Below are 22,236 nucleotides of genomic sequence, written 5' to 3' on the forward strand. Positions count from 1 at the left end.
GGTTTAAATAAATTGGATCTAAATGAACAACAGTGAAAACTGAGTGGACATATAGCCCATCCCAGTCTAGCAGCTAAATGCTTCTAAGGCCTAGTGGGACCAGCCATCTGCCTGCCGTGTGAAGCCTGACCCAGCCACCTCTAGGCTAGCAAACTGTAGCTATCTGTGTGTGAGTGTGTGTGTGTGCATGTGTGTGCATTTCGGTGTGTGTGTGTGTGTGTGTGTGTGTATGTGTACGGCTTCGGCTTGCCTTCCACATGCAAACACACACGCAAAGTGAACACGCGCGCACACGCGACACACACACACACACACACACACACACACACACACACACACACACACACACACACACACACACACACACACACACACACACACACACACACACACACACACACACACACACACACACAGTGAACACGCACAGGTCTGACAGATTGCCCCATTACACATTAGTGCAACACATGATGCTGCATCATCAGCCTCAATCAGCGTAACACTACACAGAAAGAACATTTGCGTCTCTAATGCTGATGGGGATTATTAGCAATGTTGGAAAAATATGCTGTCTGTACTGTACAACAAACAGTACATAAAGCCTGCCTGCAAGTGCAAGACTGTCTTTAGAAAAACAACAGCAAAGCTTTAGCAGTAAGTGTTGTTGTAGACACACTGTGGCAACAAAAACCTCCCTGTAAGACGTTGTCGATTGCTGATGTCAGTTTGAATTTACTGTGGTATTTGTCCCGCCATTTCTGCTCTCATTATCCTCCCAATTATGCTTCAGAGTATCCATGGTGTAATCAACAAGCAGCCACATCAGCTAAGAGTGACACAGAGACAGACACAGAGAGAGAGAGACATATAGAGAGAGATAGAGAGAGAGCGAGACAGAGAGATAGAGAGAGAGGAAGAAATAGAGAGAGACCAGAGAAAGAGAGAGAGCTAGAGAGAGAAATAGCCTGGACTGCTGTGTGTGAGCTGGACACCAAGGGGCCAGTCTAGCTAAGGCCGCAGCAGAGTGCCGTTCTCCTGTCTAGTGGCATTTGTCCTCTCCATAATAGGGCTGCTGTGTTGTGAATTATAAACTCTGTCCTGGGGCGACGACATGGCCCTCTATTCAACTGTTGTCCTGAATCACAAGTAACCTCTTCAATCTAGGTTGTTTTAGCACAAGGATGTCATCGCCCCCACGGCCTGAGAGAAGCTCTCAAACGACTGGATGGATCTCTTCTCCTCTCTTCATTGTTAGAAAGAGGCAGAGAGAGAATAGAACCAGGCCAAAGGATAATGTCCAGTCACTGAGTCTGACCACAGTGCTGAGGACATGTTGTACAGTGTCCAGTCACTGAGTCTGACCACAGTGCTGAGGACATGTTGTACAGTGTCCAGTCACTGAGTCTGACCACAGTGCTGAGGACATGTTGTACAGTGTCCAGTCACTGAGTCTGACCACAGTGCTGAGGACATGTTGTACAGTGTCCAGTCACTGAGTCTGACCACAGTGCTGAGGACATGTTGTACAGTGTCCAGTCACTGAGTCTGACCACAGTGCTGAGGACATGTTGTAGACTGTTCTAAACAATTCTAAGATATATATCGTAGCACCCTGTATTATTACTGCCATTAGTATGTTGTGTTTTGGAATGATAAGCATAGCAGTGGAGTGTAGTAACTAATATCTAAAAGAACCCAACAGGGGAATAAAAAGCTTCAGTCTAAGGTAGTGAACCACAATGGAGGAGTATTCAGTGTGCATTCATTCAATCCTGTTTCAAGATAGTTGTGTTGTCTTTCGACCGTGTCACTCTGACCTAACTAGCCAGGAAGTGACCTAACCAGGCAGGAACAGGAAGTGAGTCAGCAGTCAATCAAACTCACACTGGTTCTCTATACCCATAAAACCCAGATGAAAGAGAAGAAGAAAATGTGGTGTCATCTAGAGATGCGTTAGTTTCCTTTGTCTCATTATAAAGGCAGAACTAAAGGCATGAACTGAAATAGGAATTTACTATGAGCCTTGTCAGAGTAACACATCTCAATAAGATACATAGCAGAGATAGCCTAAGTGTCCAGAGGGAGGAAGATAAAGCTGTTACTTATTATTCAAACTATTTTGTACACTTATGGTCCCTGTAAAACAAATATTTGGATGGGAAGAGAAAGATCTGAACTTTGTAATATGACTCTTATCAAACAATACTGCATCCCTGTACAGATTTCTCCTAAAAGTAATAATAGAAAGAGGAGATGGTATTTCCTCGCATACCACTTCCGATATAACGCCCACATACAACAAACATTCCATTTTAAATCAACTGTGAAAGAGGAACCACCCACACAGAGAAGTCCTGCATTCTATAACAGTGAATCTGTGTCTCGTAAATTATAAATGCAAAAACACATAATTGTGGGAGTGTGTTCTTTCTACATGGAACGAACAATGTAACAAAAACCTTTGAGATAATATGAAGTTATTTCAATATAAATACAGTGTACATAATGTATCGTTACACGGATTTATAGTTACTTATCTACAATTAGTAACATAAATTGGTTGGTAAGACAGAATCATCTTACCTTGGCTGCAGGTCCTTCCTGTATATCCCGTTTTGGAGCAGTCGCAGTAGGGTTCTCCATCAGCCACGGAGCAGAAGCCTCCATTCTCACACGGGTTCCCTGTACAGAGACCCATCATCTCCAGACGTACCTTCTGACTGTTGATCAGCTTGGGAACCTTGTTCCCGTAATTCAGATCTTTGATAACTCCTTTGAACGGAGGCAGCTCTCTAACCGTCGGCAGGGTGATGACCGAGGTCCTGATGTCTCCGGGTATGCCCCCGAGGAACAGGTCGCTGACGATCTTCATGAACTGGCGCTCTGGTCGAACATCCTCCGCCTTGGTCTGCCCGTCCAGGGCCAAGACCGTTCTGAGGTTGTGTCGGCTGACCATCGCAAAGTGCCAGCAGCTGTCGTTAACCGATTTGTCAGAGGTGACCGTGGTCTCAGCGCAATCGATGCTGAAGCGAAGCTGGAGCTTCCCTTCCGTTATGGTGAGAAGCAGGAAGTCACAGTAGCCGCCGTCGTCGAAGTAGAGGATCAGGGCGTCGGAAGCGTCTGTTTTGAACTGGAAGGTGAGGTCACTTCTGGTGCTGGCGTCCCAGCGGAGGTACCGTGCCCACTGGCCCTCAGAACCCCTGAACTCCAGGCCCTGACACAGGCCCAGTAGAGTACTGAGAAGCAGAAGAACACACTGAGGGAGACTAAAGGGATTCATTGTAGAAAAAAAGATGTTGAGCTATAGGGTTATGCCAGTTGAGGTTAGAGGTTATAGAGGGAGAGATCCTTTAGGTTCGGAATACCATCAGAGGTGTTTTCAGTTCAATGATGGATATAGGCTATTCAATGTATATACCACCCGTTCTAGTCAGGAAGGTGACACAATATCCTGTAGACTGTGATAGAGATCTGATATTGAAATCACTGAAGTATGGGAGACCATTTAAATCCAAGTCTGAGCTGCAGATAATAGAGAAGAAACATCTGTATTCCTACTAAGGAGAATAACCTTGAGAGAATCAACCCTTAGTGTGATGAGGCTGATCCTTAGTGTGTTCTGTCAGTGATACAGAGGCATATCGATGAGTTGTTTCCTTTGAGGCGACTGCAAGGATTAAAACACACAGCGGCCATTTTGGGTCAAGATCCGTAGCCACGTCCCATAGTACTGTACTTCCTAGTCCAGTTTCAGGCCTTACAGAGACGTCACTGCAAAACAACAGAAATGCCATTATTCAGCATACACAACACACCTATGAATCTCAGCTCACCCAAAAACATTTGTTGACTGTAGGCTGCAACAAAAGTATAAAATTATCATAAAAATGTTGCTGCCAGCACTTCCTTCTGGAGAATTGATATATATTCACTTACCCTTTGGCCTCCCATCTAGGGTATTAAACCAGCCCGGCTGTTTTTTTTCACTGACTATTGCCAATGTATTTTCATGAGAATGATGTGGAGAGATCACTTGAAAACTAAATAGATTCACTGTTGCTTTCAGAGTCATTCCAAAGGGTAGGTTAAACATAGCAAATGAAATTTGACCATATTTTATCACACATATATCAACAATGATGCTACACTATATGTACAAAAGTATGAGGACAGCCCTTCAAATGAGTGGATGGTGCTATTTCAGCCACAACTGTTGCTGACAGGAGTATAAATCGAGCGCACAGCCATGCAATCTCCATAGACAAACATTGGCAGTGGAATGGCCTTACTGAGGAGATCAGTGACTTTCAACATGGCACCGTCATAGAATGCCACCTTTCCAACAAGTCAGTTTTGTCAAATTTCTGACCTGAAAGTGCGGTTATTGTGAAGTGGAAAAATGCCTGGGGGAATGCTACCTGCCCCAATGCATAATGCCAACTGTAAAGTTTGGTTTAGGAGGAATAATGGTCTGGGGCTGTTTTTTCATGGTTTGGGCTAGTCCCAGTTCCAGTGAAGGGAAATCTTAATGCTACAGCATACAATGACATTCCAGACGATTCTGTGCTTCCAACGTTGTGGAAACATTTTGGGGAAGGCCCTTTCCTGTTTCAGCATGACAATGCCCCCATGCACAAAGCGAGGTCCATACAGAAATGTTTTGTTGAGATTGGTGTGGAAGAACTTGACTGGCATGCACAGAGCCCTGACCTCAACCCCATCGAACACCTTTGGGATGAATTGGAATGCCGACTGCGAGCCACGCCTAATCGCCCAACATCAGTGCCCGACCTCACTAATGCTCTTGTGACTGAATGGAAGCAAGTCGCCGCAACAATGTTCCAACATCTAGTAAGAAGCCTTCCCAGAAGAGTGTAGGCTGTTATAGCAGCAAATGGAGGACCAACTCCATATTAATGCCCATGATTTTAGAATGAGATGTTTGACGAGCAGGTGTCCACATACAGTACTTTTGGTCATGTAGTGTATTTAGGCCTATATAGCATTTTTTTACAATTTTTTTAAATTTCACCTTTATTTAACCAGGTAGGCAAGTTGAGAACAAGTTCTCATTTACAATTGCGACCTGGCCAAGATAAAGCAAAGCAGTTTGACACATACAACAACACAGAGTTACACATGGAGTAAAACAAACATACAGTCAATAATACAGTAGAAAAATAAGTCTATATACAATGTGAGCAAATGCGGTGAAATAAGGGAGGTAAAGGCAAAAAAGGCCATGGTGGCAAAGTAAATACAATATAGCAAGTAAAACACTGGAACGGTAGATTTGTAGTGGAAGAAAGTGCAAAGTAGAAATAGAAATAATGGGGTGCAAAGGAGCAAAATAAATAAATAAATAAATATAGTAGGGGAAGAGGTAGTTGTTTGGGCTAAATTATTGATGTGCTATGTACTGGTGCAGTGATCTGTGAGCTGCTCTGACAGCTGGTGCTTAAAGCTACTGAGGGAAATAAGTGTTTCCAGTTTCAGAGATTTGTGTAGTTCGTTCCAGTCATTGGCAGCAGAGAACTGGAAGGAGAGACGGCCAAAGGAGGAATTGGCTTTGGGGGTGACCAGAGAGATATACCTGCTGGAGCGTGTGCTACAGGTGGGTGCTGCTATGGTGACCAGTGAGCTGAGATAAGGGGGGACTTTACCTAGCAGGGTCTTGTAGATGACCTGGAGCAAGTGGGTTTGGCGACGAGTATGAAGCGAGGGCCAGCGAACTAGAGCGTACAGGTCGCAGTGGTGGGTAGTATATGGGGCTTTGGTGACAAAACGGATGGCACTGTGATAGACTGCATCCAGTTTATTGAGTAGGGTATTGGAGGCTATTTTGTAAATGACATCGCTGAAGTCGAGGATCGGTAGGATGGTCAGTTTTACGAGGGTATGTTTGGCAGCATGAGTGAAGGATGCTTTGTTGCGAAATAGGAAGCCAATTCTAGATTTAACTTTGGATTGGAGATGTTTGATGTGAGTCTGGAATGTTGCAAAGTCATCAACAGCTATTGTTTCAATTAAACCCAGAATTCAACTAAATATAGGTAATACAATAGGCCTAGGGTTTCAAGCTCTGGTTCATTTAAAATGCAACGCTATTTAATGATGTTGAATTTTATTTTGATTGTCAATGCAACCAAATAGCAACATTTGAAATAGATGTATTTTCTGCTTGGATAGTTCCATCTGTGCCACTGACTCAGTCTGGTTTTAATTCCAGTTTGACTCCAAATTAATATTTGATATGTTGGATTCACGTCTCCATGTCAACCAAAAATCGAAAGAATAGGACTAAATCAAATCAAACATGGGCCCCCGCCGCTCACGCGGACCGTGTGCTCCCGATCTCCGTGGTCGACGTGAGTGTAAGAATATGTTGAAGATAAATACACAACGCAGAGACAGAGTACGAGAGGTCAAGAGCTCAGAGAGGTCAAGAGGATGAGAGGTCAAGAGGACTAGAACTAACAATCAATGGAAATAGTGTTTTTTCTGTAATAGGGAAATATTAATCAATGGTTCAGAGACATGGGAGGAATAGGTCTTCTGAAATAGGATACTTGTTATTTGGCCATTGGCTAGTTTTATTGCTAGGAATTCTAATTGGTCAACCACAGGCTAGGGCTGGGTTATAAAACTACATGCTGTCCCTTTGTTCTGTGGAGAGAATTACAGGAGAGAACCCCAGGAGAGAATCACTGAAGGAGCATAACTGAGGACAGGAGAGAATGACCATCTACCTCCCTGTATGATTTGTCCTCTTTGAAGAAACCTATTTTCCTCCCCCTGATTTGCTTTGGAGTTTGTGTTATTGAAGAATAACATAAATTGCTAACATGAGTAAGACATTTAAGTGTGTTAACCCTCGCAAGGATTCCAGTCCAGACGGCATCCCAAGCCGCGTTCTCAGAGCATTCGCAGACCAGCTGGCTGGACAAGATGGAGCAGATAGACATGGCCATCCTGTTTGGCTCCCAAGGAGCTTTGCAGTATTTATTAGAGCTATAGTGTTATTTCTCACATTATTAGCCCAGAAAGGTTTTGCATTATTACATACAGCCAGAAATAACTTTTGGATATGAGAGCGGCGGTAACTCACCAGCATTTCGAATTGGATACTTTGGAGATTGAACTTATATCAGACGCTGCTCCAAGACACCACAGGAGGAGAAAAGGTATTAGGAGTGAACTTTTAGATATGGCAGCTCTGCTTCTAGGTCCTATGACTTCTAGTCCAACTCAGGAGACATGCATATCATCCTTCGCTTCCTATTATATTGCTATCTTATGTTCAGTCTCTGGATAATAAAGTAGACGAGCTCAGGGCGACGATCTCCTTCCAGAGAGACATCAGGGACTGTAACATACTCTGTTTCACGGATTTGTGGCTCTCTCCAGATATACTGTACACGTCCATACCTGCTGGGTTCTCAGTACATTGTGCATATAGGAATAAAGAACTCTCCGGGAAGAAGAAAGACGGAGGTGTATGTTCCATGATTAACTGCTAATGGTGTGATTGTGGTAACGTACAGGAACTGAAGTCATTTTGTTCACCCAACCTAGAATACCTCACAATCAAATGCTGACCGCATTATCTCCCGTGAGAATTATCTTAGGTCATCGTCACAACTGTGTACTGTATATTCCACCTCAAGCCAATACCACGACGGCTCTCAAATAACTACCCTGGACTTTGTGCAAACCGGAAACCGCATATTGTGAGGCCGCTTTTATTGTAGCTGGGGACTTTAATAAAGCAAATCTGATGAAAAAAAGTTTTATCAACACTTTGCCTGCAGTATTCGCACGTTAAAAACTCTCAACCATTGTTGCTTTATCCTTCTGGGATTGCTACAAGGGCCTCTCCTGCCCTCCCTTTGGCAAATCAGATCATCCATTCAGCTTCTCCCTTCCTATAGGCAGAAACTCAAACAGGAATTAACCGTGCTAAAGTCTATTCAATGCTGGTCTGACCAATCGGAATCCATACTTCAAGACTATTTTGATCACGCGAACTGGGATATGTTCCGGGTTGCCTCTGAGAATAACATTGATGTATACACTGACACGGTGACGGAGTTCATCAGGAAGTGTATAGGGGATGTTGTTCCCACTGTGAAGATAAAAAATCTATCCAAACCAAAAAAACGTGGACCGATGGCAGCATTCACACAAAACCGAAGGCGCAAACCATTGCATTTAATCATGTCAAGATGAATGGGAATATGGTCAAATAAAAAAAAAGTCCAGTTATGCCTTCCGTAAGGCCATCAAATAGGCAGAACAAAATGCAGTCTCAGTACAAAGTGGAGTCGCAGTTCAAAGGCTCAGACATGAGACATATGTGGCAGGGACTCCAGAAAATCACAGATTATTAAAGGAAAACCAGCCACATCGTCTTGCTCCTGGACAAGCTAAACACTTTCGTCACCCACTTTGAGGATAACACAGTGCTGCCGACGTGGGCCGCTCCCGAGTACTGTGAGCTCTCGTTCTCTGTGGCCGACGTGAGTAGGACATTTAAGCGTGTTAACATTCGCATGATTGCCGGCCCAGAAGGAATCCCTAGCCGCGTCCTCAGAGCATGCGCACACCAGCTGGTTGGAGTGTTTACAGACATATTCCACATAATCTGCGGTCCCCACTTGCTTCAAGATGTCCACCATTGTTCCTGTATCCAAGAAAGCAAAGGTAACTGAACTAAATTACTATCGCCCCGTAGCACTCACTTCTGTCATCATGAAGTGCTTTGAGAAGCTACTTAAGGATCATATCAACTCTACCTTACCCGGCACCCCTCGACCCACCCCTTACCCAGACCCTTCCTGTACTCCCTGTTAACCCATGACTGCGTGGCCACACAGGCCTCCAACTCAATCATCAAGTTTGCTGACGACACAACAGTGGTAGGTCTGATTACCCTCAATGACGAGACAGCTTACAGGGAGGAGGTGACTGCCTTGGCAGAGCGGTGCCAGGAAAATAACCTCTCCCTCAATGTCAACAAAATGAAGGAGCTAATCGTGGACTATAGGAGACAGCAGAGAGAGAGTACACCCCCATCCACATTGACGGGCTGCAGCGTAGAGGGTCAAAAGCTTCAAGTTCTTCTGTGTGCACATCACTGAGAACCTGAAATGGTCCCTTCACACTGACAGTGTAGTGAAGAAGGTGTAAAGGCGCCCCTTCAATCTCATAAGGCTGAAGAAATTTGGCTTAGCCCCTAAGACCCTCACAAACTTCTACAGATGCACCAATAAGAGCCTCCTGTCTGGCTGTATCACCGCCTGGTACGGCAATCGCTGGGCTCTCCAGAGGGTGGTGCGGTCAACCCAACACACCATTGGGGGCAAACTGCCTTCCCTCCAGGACATCTACAGCACCCAGTGTCACAGGAAGGCCAAGAAGATCATCGAGGACCTCAGTCATGGCCTGATCACTCCACTACCATCTAGAAGGAGGAGACAGTGCAGGTGCATAAAATCTGGAACTGAGAGCACGATAAACAGCTTCTACCCACAGGTCGTCAGACTGTTAATAGCCTACGCCCAGTGCCCTGCCCTGAACCTTAGTCGCTGTTCAATCCAGCTACCACCCAGTAGTTTACTGTACACTGCACCTAAGGGACTACTGACCTACATAGTCATTGAACACTAGTTACTTTAATGTTTACATACTATTTATATATCTACTGCTGTACACCATTTTTGATTATTTTAGAATTTTTGATTATCGTGTGCTTGTTTGACATTTACTGTATTGATTGATAGGAACTAGGAACATACGCATGTCGCTGCACCCGTCATAACACCTGCTGAACTGTGTATGCGACAGATCATTTACATATTATTTGAATTTGATTTAAAGTTTGATTTGATTTAATCCTATTCTTTGACTTTGATTTTCGGTTGAGATGGAGACGTGAATCAAACATATACATTATTAATTTGTAGACCAACTGGAAATAAAGCCAGACTAAGTCAGTGGCACAGATAGAAATATCCAAGCAAGAAGATATACCTTCAAATGTTGATTTCTGGTTGCGTTGACAAACAATCATAATTCAATATCCCTTTTGAAATACAATAAATAGCCTATTAACTTGTTGAAAAGTTTTTGTTAAAAAGTATATATTGGATTCACGTCTCCAACTCAACCAAAAAATAGAAGGTAACACTAAAACCTTCTGGCCTTTCAGCATATAAGTACCCGCTAGAGAACATTGTCGGGTATCCCCTTTAGCATATGCATCAGATGAATATCAACCTGCAAGGTGTGCCAACATGCTTGATTTATAAATGCTTGATAAATAGTGCATAAACTATCATAAATGATTAATTGCATGAAGAATCCTTCATGGAAATGCATACATGAATCCTTCATGGAAATGCATACATTTAAAAAAAATAACTAAAGTTATTTGTTTAGATAGATTCAAGGATATGTTTTATATAACTCTACAAAGTCCTAATAAAAACATAGGCCTATAGCCTACTTTCGTTTCCCTTCCAATAAAAACAGTGTTTCCATTTGATGAACTTTATTTGTAGATTTGATTAGTATTAGAGTTATAGTAATTAATAAAGTCCAGGTACAGCTTCTTCTGACAAAGTAGAAACATTACAGATGATAATAACAATAATACAACCTGCCAAGTCACAGCTGAAATGATTTGCTGTATTCCTAAACAAAAGTACCAGTGTGTGAACAATTGTAAACGATTAATTGTATAAAGAAATATTAGTGGAAATATATTCGTGACAATATATAAAAACAGCCATTTGTTGATTGAATCAGACACTGTATTGTGCACTTATACCCGTGCCATTATTCATGAATCAATCCTGTCTTCTTTTTACGCTTCGGGTCCACTGTCAGCACACAGCTTCGGGGCTTTGTGTGAGCAAGCCACAAAAACAAAATTGGTTGCACTGCACACAGTTTTAATGGGCCTTGTTTCTTGTGCACCTGCCGACTTGACTTTGTGTCTTATTTTTCCTGAGTGGTAGCTGTGGTGCTTGGGGAAGAGGGAGAGCAGCACCTGCTGCCTGCTTGGAGCTGTGGTGCTTGGGGAAGAAGGAAAGCAGGACCTGCTGCCTGCTTGGAGCTGTGGTGCTTGGGGAAGAAGGAAAGCAGGACCTGCTGCCTGCTCGGAGCTGTAGTGCTTGGGGAAGAAGGAAAGCAGGACCTGCTGCCTGCTTGGAGCTGTGGTGCTTGGGGAAGAAGGAAAGCAGGACCTGCTGCCTGCTTGGAGCTGTGGTGCTTGGGGAAGAAGGAAAGCAGGACCTGCTGCCTGCTTGGAGCTGTGGTGCTTGGGGAAGAAGGAAAGCAGGACCTGCTGCCTGCTTGGAGCTGTGGTGCTTGGGGAAAAAGGAAAGCAGGACCTTCTTGGCGTTCATGTGGTTCTCACAAAGCTCACATGCCAGATCCAGTGGGTTTTATGGTGCTGAGGATGCAAACACTCATATTTATTTTACATCTGTACACCGTGAGTGTTGCTTATCACTCTCCATTACTGATGTGGAGTACAGCCCCGCTGGTATGTTGTTCTGCGCAGAGAGGGGCAGCTCCTGCCTTTTGTTTGTTCACTGTTCTCAGCAGGCTAGTCTTCTTTGCAATCAACTTGTCTGCCAGGGATATTGATGTGACAAAGTTTTCCATGGTCACATTTCCACCTTTGCCCATGTAAGGCTCCAGGAGTCTCAAACCCACAGTCTCAGACAGTCGCTCACCCGCTGGCGTGGTTTCATCATTCCCCAGATATGGAAAGCATTTCAGCAAGTACTAACCAAAAGTTATTATCTGTTTATATCTGCATTCTAGCTCTCATTCACCCATTGACAACAGAACAGCATATATTCATTCAGGTTTATTATGGTACTAGTGTTTCCTTATAGTAGCCAGAGCAATGCTGCTGCACGAGTGGCCATGTGCTGAATGCATGGACAGTGGAGTGGTCATGAGCTGAATGCATGGACAGTGGAGTGGTCATGAGCAGAATGCATGGACAGTGGAGTGGTCATGAGCTGAATGCATGGACAGTGGAGTGGTCATGAGCTGAATGCATGGACAGTGGAGTGGTCATGAGCAGAATGCATGGACAGTGGAGTGGTCATGAGCTGAATGCATGGACAGTGGAGTGGTCATGAGCAGATGCATGGACAGTGGAGTGGTCATGAGCAGAATGCATGGACAGTGGAGTGGTCAATGGCAGAATGCATGGACAGTGGAGTGGTCATGAGCAGAATGCATGGACAGTGGAGTGGTCATGAGCTGAATGCATGGACAGTGGAGTGGTCATGAGCTGAATGCATGGACAGTGGAGTGGTCATGAGCAGAATGCATGGACAGTGGAGTGGTCATGAGCTGAATGCATGGACAGTGGAGTGGTCATGAGCTGAATGCATGGACAGTGGAGTGGCCATGTGCTGAATGTATGGACAGTGGAGTGGCCATGAACAGAATGCATGGACAGTGGAGTGGCCATGTGCTGAATGCATGGACAGTGGAGTAGTCATGAGCAGAATGCATGGACAGTGGAGTGGCCATGTGCTGAATGCATGGACAGTGGAGTGGTCATGAGCTGAATGTATGGACAGTGGAGTGGCCATGAGCTGAATGCATGGACAGTGGAGTGGCCATGAGCTGAATGTATGGACAGTGGAGTGGTCATGAGCTGAATGCATGGACAGTGGAGTGGTCATGAGCTGAATGTATGGACAGTGGAGTGGTCATGAGCTGAATGCACGGACAGTGGAGTGGTCATGAGCTGAATGCACGGACAGTGGAGTGGCCATGAGCTAAATGCATGGACAGTGGAGTGGTCATGAGTTGAATGCACGGACAGTGGAGTGGTCATGAGCTGAATGCACGGACAGTGGAGTGGTCATGAGCTGAATGCATGGACAGTGGAGTGGTCATGAGTTGAATGCACGGACAGTGGAGTGGTCATGAGGTGAATGCACGGACAGTGGAGTGGTCATGAGTTGAATGCACGGACAGTGGAGTGGTCATGAGTTGAATGCACGGACAGTGGAGTGGTCATGAGTTGAATGCACAGACAGTGGAGTGGTCATGAGTTGAATGCACGGACAGGATGATATTCTTGGAAAAAGTGCAATTTGGAAAAAGAGCTGCACCTCTTGAATTGTTTAATTTATTAGACAAAGGTTAGTGTCATAGGAACTGCTGAATATGCTCTTTCAGAATGCATATAGAAATCATTATCATTATCATTATGTTTTACCTGCATGTGACTGAAGGAGGATTTGATAAAGCAATGCTCCTTTCCCTGCGTCTGTCAAGTACAAGATGCGCCCATCACTTCATGTACAATTTGACAACTGATATGCCTAATATTGTCACTCATCAGACTGTTAATGTAATCTTGTCTATAGGCTAAGTCTTATTATGTTAGTTTCGGTACAGTTTAGGTGTAGATTCAATGGGCCAGCTGTGCAGGCTGACTGGCATTGTTCGTTTCCCTCTCATCAATTTGGATAGTGTCAAGGATATGTTTTGCATTATTCTAAAGGCCTACAGCAACACATAGCATGTTTTCATTTCCCTGACAATACATTCAATGAGTAATAGAGTTACAGTAAATAACACAGTCCTGTAACAGCTTCTTTTCACAAAGTTAAACAGAATGGTATCAACATGTAAGTTGCGCGGTCAAATTATTCAAACGAGAGCCAAGGTTGATTAGTAGGCATTACACAAACTAATCATTACATTATTGTTGTTCTAAATTAAATCAAACTCATCCTTCAGTAAGGTCTAATTTCAATTTCATTGTGAAGTAACTTGAACAATTATCGCCTATTCCATCCATTTGTCATTCATTCAAGCGGCTGGCATTGTTTGTGGCGCTGGATAGAGTCAAGGATATGTTTTCCATTATTCTAAAAGCATACTGCAACATGTCGCATGTTTTGGATTCCCTTACAATACATTTGATTAGATATAGAGTTAAAGTAAATTTAACAGTCCCATAACAGCTTATTTTTAAAGTAATACGTAAAAGAGAACTGTTTCAACCCGCTAAGTGTTCGCTCAATTTACATCGCTGCTGATAAAAAGGCATAACACAAACTAATCATTACACTGTTGTCTTTCTAAATTAAATCAACCTCTTCACCCTCTGTATCATTCTGTTAGCCTAATTTAAATTAAATGGTGAAGGTGCACAATTATTGCCCATTCATCCATTTGTCATTCATTCAGTGAGGAGAGAGAGAAGCATTAGTGCCTGGCTGGGTACCAACGTCATGCAGCACGTTGTCTTGGCGGGTTAAATTGGGAATAGGTGTGAAAATAACAAGTAAAAAAGCTCAAAATACTTTTCTGTTTGTGATTTCCAGATTCTGATAAATGAGCAGTGTAAAATACAAACATTTAGGAAAAGTCAGGGAAGGAGCAGTCAGGGAAGGAGCAGTCAGGGAAGGAGCAGGACAAACGTCAGTGGCCGTTGGCCTAGGTGGTTCTAGTGTTAAAGAATAGGATTAAGCCAGTGGCTCAGACGGATCTATCCAAGCAGTAGATACGTCTCCTTTAAATGTTGATATTGAGTTGCGTTGTCAAGCAAACACAATTAAATATTACATTTGTTATACAGTAAATAGCCTAATGTTAAGGCTATCTTATAAAATAATGTAACATTCAACCATAAAATGAGTAACACATCCATGGCCACATTTTGAGGTTACTGTAACTATAACATTTTTGAGATAGCATGCATAGGTCGTCGCAGGTCTGTGGAGATCTTCACAATTGCTGAAAAATCTGTGCGGTATCTCGAACAACATTACTTGCACCATTTAATTTAATCTCAACTGCCATCCAGGTCATTTAGTTATACTATTAGATGAAGAACAGTGATAACGCATTAAATCTGTTGTAAATAAATGAAATAACTGACATTGTATTCCCATTTGAACTTTGCTGTACTGTTAAAATTGTTGAAAGCGCAGTGATAACCTTTTGGGTGACAACTAAATCAAAAATCAGACATTGCTTTTCCATTGGAATTTGGTGGTGCATTAAGATAGAAATACATAACACATTGGAAAGTCAAAATACCTTTTCGTCTGCCTTTTTGAGTTGGTGAATATAGGTTGTAATCGCCTTGATCAATGTGTCAAACAAATATTACCAAATAATACATACTATAGTTGACATACTATAGTTGAAGTCGTAAGTTTACATATACCTTAGCCAAATACATTTAAAATCAGTTTTTCACAATTCCTGACATTTAATCCAATTAAAAATTCCCTGTCTTAGGTCAGTTAGGATCACCACTTTATTTTAAGAATGTGAAAAGTCAGAATAATAGTAGAGAGAATGATTTATTTCAGCTTTTATTTCTTTCATCACATTCCCAGTGGGTCAGAAATGTACATACACTCAATTAGTATTTGGTAGCATTGCCTTTAAATTGTTTAACTTCGGTCAAACATTTCGGGTAGCCTTCAACAAGCTTCCCACAGTAAGTTAGGTGAATTTTGGCCCATTCCTCCTGACAGAGCTGGTGTAACTGAGTCAGGTTTGTAGGCCTCCTTGCTCGCACACGCTTTTCAGTTCTGCCCCCAAATGTTCTGTAGGTTTGAAGTCAGGGCTTTGTGATGGCCACTCCAATACCTTGACTTTGTTGTCCTTAAGCCATTTTGCCACAACTTTGGAAGTATGCTTGGGGTCATTGTCCATTTGAAAGACCCATTTGCGACCAAGCTTTAACTTCCTGACTGATGTCTTGAGATTTTGCTTCCATATATACACCTAATTTGCATTCCTCATGAAGCCATACATTTTTTGAAGTGCACCAGTCCCTCCTGCAGCAAAGCACCCCACAACATGATGCTGCCACCCCCGTGCTTCACGGTTGGGATGGTGTTCTTCGGCTTGCAAGCCTCTCCGTTTTTCCTCCAAACATAACGATGGTCATTATGGCCAAACAGCTCTATTTTTGATGGACCAGAGGACATTTCTCCAAAAAGTACGATCTTTGTCCTCATGTGCAGTTGCAAACCGTAGCCTGTCTTTTTTATGGCGGTTTTGGAGCAGTGGACTCATTTTACTGTGGATATAGGTACTTTTGTACCTGTTTCCTCCAGCATCTTCACAAGGTCCTTTCCTGTTGTTCCTGGCATTGATTTGCACTTTTCGCACCTAAGTACGTTCATCTCTAGGAGACAGAACGCGCCTCCTTCCTGAGCGGTATGAAGGCTGCGTGGTCCTATTGTGTTTATACTTGCGTACTATTCTTTGTATAGATGAACGTGGTACCTTCAGGCGTTTGGAAATTGCTCCCAAACATGAACCAGACTTGTGGAGGTCTACAATTTTTTTCTGTCTTGGCTGATTTCTTTTGATTTTCCCATGATGTCAAGCAAAGAGGCACTGAGCTTGAAGGTAGGCCTTGAAATACATCCACAGCTACACCTCCAATTGACTGAAATTATGTAAATTAGCCTATCAGAAGCTTCTAAAGCCATGACGTCGTTTTCTAGAATTTTCCAAGCTGTTTAAAGGCACAGTCAACTTAGTGTATGTAAACTTCTGACCCACTGGAATTGTGATACAGTAAAATATAAGTAAAATAATCTGTCCGTAAACAATTGTTGGAAAAATTACTTGTGTCATGCACAAAGTAGATGTCCTAACTGACTTGCCAAAACTATAGATTGTTAACAAGATATTTGTGGAGTGGTTGAAAAACTGGTTTTAATAGCCTAAGTGTATGTAAACATCCGACTTCAACTGTATGTTGAAATTACATGGTTTGCCCAGTGTGATCTTTTATGTCCTGATCTTTAATGTCCTGCAATCAACTGAGCTGATGAGAGCTGAAGCCTAGTTTGTTAAAAATGCTGATTTGATAACATCTCCGTGGTCATTAAATAGCTTTAAGTAACCAATATTAACATCAATTAAAGGTTAATGAGCATTTTTACAGTTCTGGATGTGTCCTAAAACTTACATATGAACTGAAGATATCTTTGGCATTTCAGATGCCTTTATCTCTGAGTTTTGAAAGCTTGAATTGACATGTCTCAGTCTGTATTGAAATATTATGAAAGGTAAGCAATGTTTCTGGTTACCATACTATTAACACTTTCTTATGTACTATAATGTAAAGTGCTATGAAATAAATCAATATGTGCCTTTCCAATGACTCACACAGTAAGTTGAGCCAATGGAGTCACAATTATGAAGAATTATGAAAAATTATCAATCTGTCTCTTTCTCAATCCTACTATTTCCTACTCATGACTCTAGTACTATGAGGTGAGGTGGAACATGTGTTGTAGCTTGTAACATCAGCGTAGCTCTGGTAGTGTGTATACAGTGCATTCAGGAATGTACAGTGGCATGCGAAAGTACATTTTCCTATTTTGTTGCCTTACAAACTGGAATTAAAATTAATTTTGGGGGGTTTGTATCATTTGATTTACACACCATGACTACCACTTTGAAGATGCAAAATATTTTTTATTGTGAAACAAACAAGAAATAACACAAAACAAACAGAAAACTTCAGCGGGCATAGCTATTCACCCCCCCAAAGGCAATTCTTTGTAGAGCCACCTTTTGCAGCAATTACGGCTTGGGGTATGTCTCTATAAGCTTGGCACATCTAGCCACTGGGATTTTTGCCCATTCTTCAAGGCAAAACTGCTCCAGCTCCTTCAAGTTGGATGGGTTCCGCTGGTGTACAGGAATCTATAAGTCATACTACAGATTCTCAATTGTATTGAGGTCTGGGATTTGACTAGGCCATTCCAAGACATTTAAATGTTTCCCCTTAAACCACTCGAGTGTTGCTTTAGCAGTATGCTTAGGGTCATTGTCCTGCTGGAAGGTGAACCTCCGTCCCAATCTCAAATCTATGGAAGACTAAAACAGGTTTCCCTCAAGAATTTCCCTGTATTTAGTGCCATCCATCATTCCTTTAACCTCACTAGGGTAGGGGGCACTATTTTCACCTCTGGATGAAAAGCATGCCCAAAGTAAACTGCATGCTACTCAGGCCCAGAAGCTAGGATATGCATATAAGTGGTAGAGTTGGATAGAAAACACTCTGAAGTTTCTAAAACTGTTAAAATTATGTCTGTGAGTATAACAGAACTTATTTGGCAGGCGAAACCCCGAGGACAAACCACCCAGGAATTGTTGTTGTTGTTGAGGTGACAGTGTTTTCAATGAGGTTTCTATGTGGATCTAGATTTCTAAGGTACTTGTTTGCAGTTCCTATCGCTTCCACTGGATGTCAACAGTCTTTAGAAATTGGTTGATGTTTTTCCTTAGAGTAATAAAGAAGTATGGCTCCACTTTGTTTTCGTCCGGTATTGAACACAGATTATCCCGTCTTAAATTTTATCGATAATTTACGTTAAAAAATACCTAAAGTTGTATTAGGAAAGTTGTTTGAAATGTTTGGATCAAGATTACAGGTAACTTATTAGATATTTTGTAGTCATGTTGCGCGAGTTGGAACCGGTGTTTTTCTGAATCTAAGGCCCCAAATAAATTGACATTTTGGAGATATAACGCCGGAATTTACTGAACAAAAGGACCATTTATGATGTTTATGGGATATATTGGAGTGCCAACAGAAGAAGATCTTCAAAGGTAAGGCATGAATTATATTGTTATTTCTGAGTTTTGTGTCACGCCTGGCGGGTTGAATTATGATTGCCATGTATTTGTTTGATGGGGTGCTGTTCTCAGATAATAACATGGTTTGCTTTCGCCGTAAAGCCTTTTTTAAATCTGACACGGTAGCTAGATTAACAAGAAGTTAAGCGTTAATTTGGTGTATTGCACTTGTGAATGTCTGAAAGTTAAACATAAAAAAATATATATATATGAATTTCGCGCTCTGCCATTTCACCAGATGTTGTCGAAACGTTCCGCTAGCGGAACCCCTAACCGTAAAAGGTTAACATAATGTCTGTGAGTATAACAGAACTGAAATGAGGAAAATCCATCCAGGAAGTGCCATTACCTTGAAATGGCTGTTTTTCCAAGGCAAGCCTATCCAAGATTTAAAGGGATAGGACCCAGATTCCGTTCCCTATGGCTTCCACTAGTTGTGAACAGTCTTTAGACATTGTTTCAGGCTTTTATTTTGAAAAATGAGGGAGAATGACAACATTGAGTGAGTGGACCCTGGGATGTCCTCAGAGCTGGTTACTGCGCATGACCGAGAGCACGCCTTTCTTGTTTTCCTTTTATATTGAAGAAGCTTTTGTCCAGTTGAAATATTAACGATTATTTAGGCTAAAAACAACGTGAGAATTGATTATAAACATCGTTTGACATGTTTCTACGAACTTTATGGATACTATTTGGAATTTTTGTCTGCCTCTTGTGATCGCATTTGAGCCATTGGATTACTGAACAAAACGCGCCAACAAAATGGAGGTTTTTGTATATAAAGAGGGACTTTATCGAACAAAACAAACATTTATTTTGTAGCATGGAGTCTTGTGAGTGCAACCATACGAAGATCATTAAAGGTAAGTGATTCATTTTATTGGTATTTCTGACTTTCATGACTAATCTACTTGGCTGGTAACTGTACGTAATGTTTTGTGTGCTGAGCGCTGTCCTCAGATAATCGCATGGTTTGCTTTCACTGTAAAGCCTTTTTGAAATCTGACACGGCGGCTGGATTAACAAGAAGTTAAGCTTTATTTTGATGTATAACACATATATTTTCAAGAATGTTAATTATTTGAATTTAGTATTTTTGAATTTCGCGCTCTGCAATTTCACTGGATGTTGGCCAGGTGGGACGGTAGCATCCCACACACCCTAGAGAGGTTAATTCTGACCAGTTTCCCAGTCCCCGCTGATGAAAAACATCCCCACAACATGATGCTCCCACCACCATGCTTTACTGTTCTCGGGGTGATGAGAGGTGTTGGGTTTGCGTCAGACATAGCTAAAAAGCTAAATTTTAGTCTCATCTGACCAGAGTACCTTCTTCCATATGTTTGGGGAGTCTCCCAAATGACTTTTGGTGAACACCAAACGTGTTTGCTTATTTTTTTCTTTAAGCAATGGCTTTTTTCTGGGCACTCTTCCGTAAAGCCCAGCTCTGTGAAGTCTACGTCTTAAAGTGGTCCTATGGACAGATACTCCAAACTCCGCTGTGGAGCTTTGCAGCTCCTTCAGGGTTATCTTTGGTCTCTTTGTTGCCTCTCTGATTAATGGCCTCCTTGCCTGGTCTGTGAGTTTTGGTGGGTGGCCCTCTCTTGGCAGGTTTGTTGTGGTGCCATATTCTTAAACATTTTTAATAATGGATTTAATGGTGCTCCGTGCAATGTTCAAAGTTAGATTTTTTTATATAACCCAATCCTGATCTGTACTTCTCCACAACTTTGTCCCTGACCTGTTTGGAGAGCTCCTTGGTCTTCATGGTGTCACTTGCTTGGTGGTCCCCCTTCCTTAGTGGTGTTGCAGACTCTGGGTGTTGCAGACTCTCTGACTTTCAGAACAGGTGTATATACACTGAGATCATGTGACACCTAGATTGCACAAAGGTGAACTTTATTTAACTAATTATGTGACTTCTGAAGGTAATTGGTTTTACCAGATCTTATCTAGGGGCTTCATAGCAAAGGGGGTGAATACATATGCACACACCACTTCTCCATTTAAAAAAAATTCATTTCACTTCACCAATTTCGACTGTTTTCTATATTTTCATTACATGAAATCCAAATAAAAATCCATTTAAATGAGAGCTTGTAATAAAACAAAATAGAAAAAAACGCCAAATGGGGGATGAATACTTTTGCAAGGCACTGTATTCAGACCTCTTGACTTTTTCCACATTTTGATACATTACAGCCTTATTCTAAAATGTATTAAATTGTAGTTTTTTTCCCCATCAATCTACACAAAATACACCATAATGATATAAGAAAAAACTTTTTTTTGCAAATGTATTAAGAATAATAAACATAAATATCACATTTACACAAGTATTCAGACCCTTTGCTCAGTACTTTATTGAAACACCTTTTGCAGTGACTACAGCTTTGAGTCTTAGGTATGATGCTACAAGCTTGGCACAACTGTATTTGGTGAGTTTCTCCCATTCTTCAAGTCCGGGCTCTGGCTGGGCCACTCAAGGACTTGTCCCAAAGCCACTCCTGCATTCTCTTCGCTGTATGCTTAGGGTCGTTGTCCTGTTGGAAGGTGAACCTTTGCCCCAGTCTGAGGTCCTGAGTGCTCTGGAACAGATTTTCATCAAGGATCTCTCTGTACTTTTCTCTATTCATCTTTCCCTCTATCCTGACTAGTCTCCTAGTCCCTGCCGCTGAAAAACATCCCCACAGCATGATGCTGCCACCACCATGCGTCAATGGTGCCAGGTTTCCTCCTTGGCATTCAGGCCAAAGAGTTCAATCTTGGTTTCATCCGACCAGAAAATCTTGTTTCTCATGATCTGAGAGTCCTTTAGGTGCCTTTTGTCAAACTCCAAGCAGGCTGTCATGTGCCTTTTAATAAGGAGTGGCTTCCGTCTGGCCACTCTACGATAAAGGCCTGATTGGTGGAGTGCTGCAGAGATAGTTGTCCTTCTGGAAGGTTCTCCCATCTCCACAGAGGAACTCTGGAGATCTGTGACAGTGACCATCGGGTTCTTGGTCAACTCCCTGACCGAAGCCCTTCTCTCCTAGTTGCTCAGTTTGGCTGTGTTCTTGGGGACATTCAATGCTGCAGAAGTGTTTGGGAACCCTTCCCCAGATCTGTGCCTTGTCACAATCCTCTTTATATGCTCTACGGACAATTCCTTGACCTCATGGCTTGGTTTTTGCTCTGACATGCACTGTCAACTGTGGGACCTTATATAGGCTGGTGTATGCCTTTCCAAATCATGTCCAATCAATTGAATTTACCAAAGGTGGACTCCAATCAAGTTATAGAAACATCTCAAGCATGACCAACGGAAACAGAATGCACCTGAGCTCAATTCTCATAGCAAAGGGTCTCATAGCAAAAGGTCTGAATACTTATGCAAATATGGTATTTTTGTTTTTACTTACATTTGCAACATTTTCAAAAAGTCTGTTTTTGTTTTGTCATTATGGGGTATTGGGTATAGATTGATGACGATTTTATTTGATCCATTTTAGAATAAGGCTGTAACGTTAAAAAAAAATACAAAAAGGGAAGGAGTCCTAATACTTTCCAAATGCACTGTAGCTA

At 42.2% G+C, this 22,236-nt stretch overlaps 1 protein-coding gene across 1 annotated transcript in view; it reads right to left on the reverse strand.

Moving 5' to 3' along the window:
* Positions 1 to 22,236, reverse strand: part of LOC106608239 (neurexin-3b) — a 651,982-nt gene that overhangs the window by 610,471 nt on the left and 19,275 nt on the right. Inside the window, exon 2 of the mRNA XM_082977050.1 lies at positions 2,584 to 3,771. Within this exon, the coding sequence (XP_082833176.1) occupies positions 2,584 to 3,280 (697 nt within the window). The 5' untranslated portion in view covers positions 3,281 to 3,771. The remainder of the gene's footprint in view (positions 1 to 2,583; positions 3,772 to 22,236) is intronic.

Source organism: Salmo salar, chromosome 06 (assembly GCF_965601325.2).
Source record: "Salmo salar chromosome 06, fSalSal1, whole genome shotgun sequence".
NCBI classification, from domain to species: domain Eukaryota; kingdom Metazoa; phylum Chordata; class Actinopteri; order Salmoniformes; family Salmonidae; genus Salmo; species Salmo salar.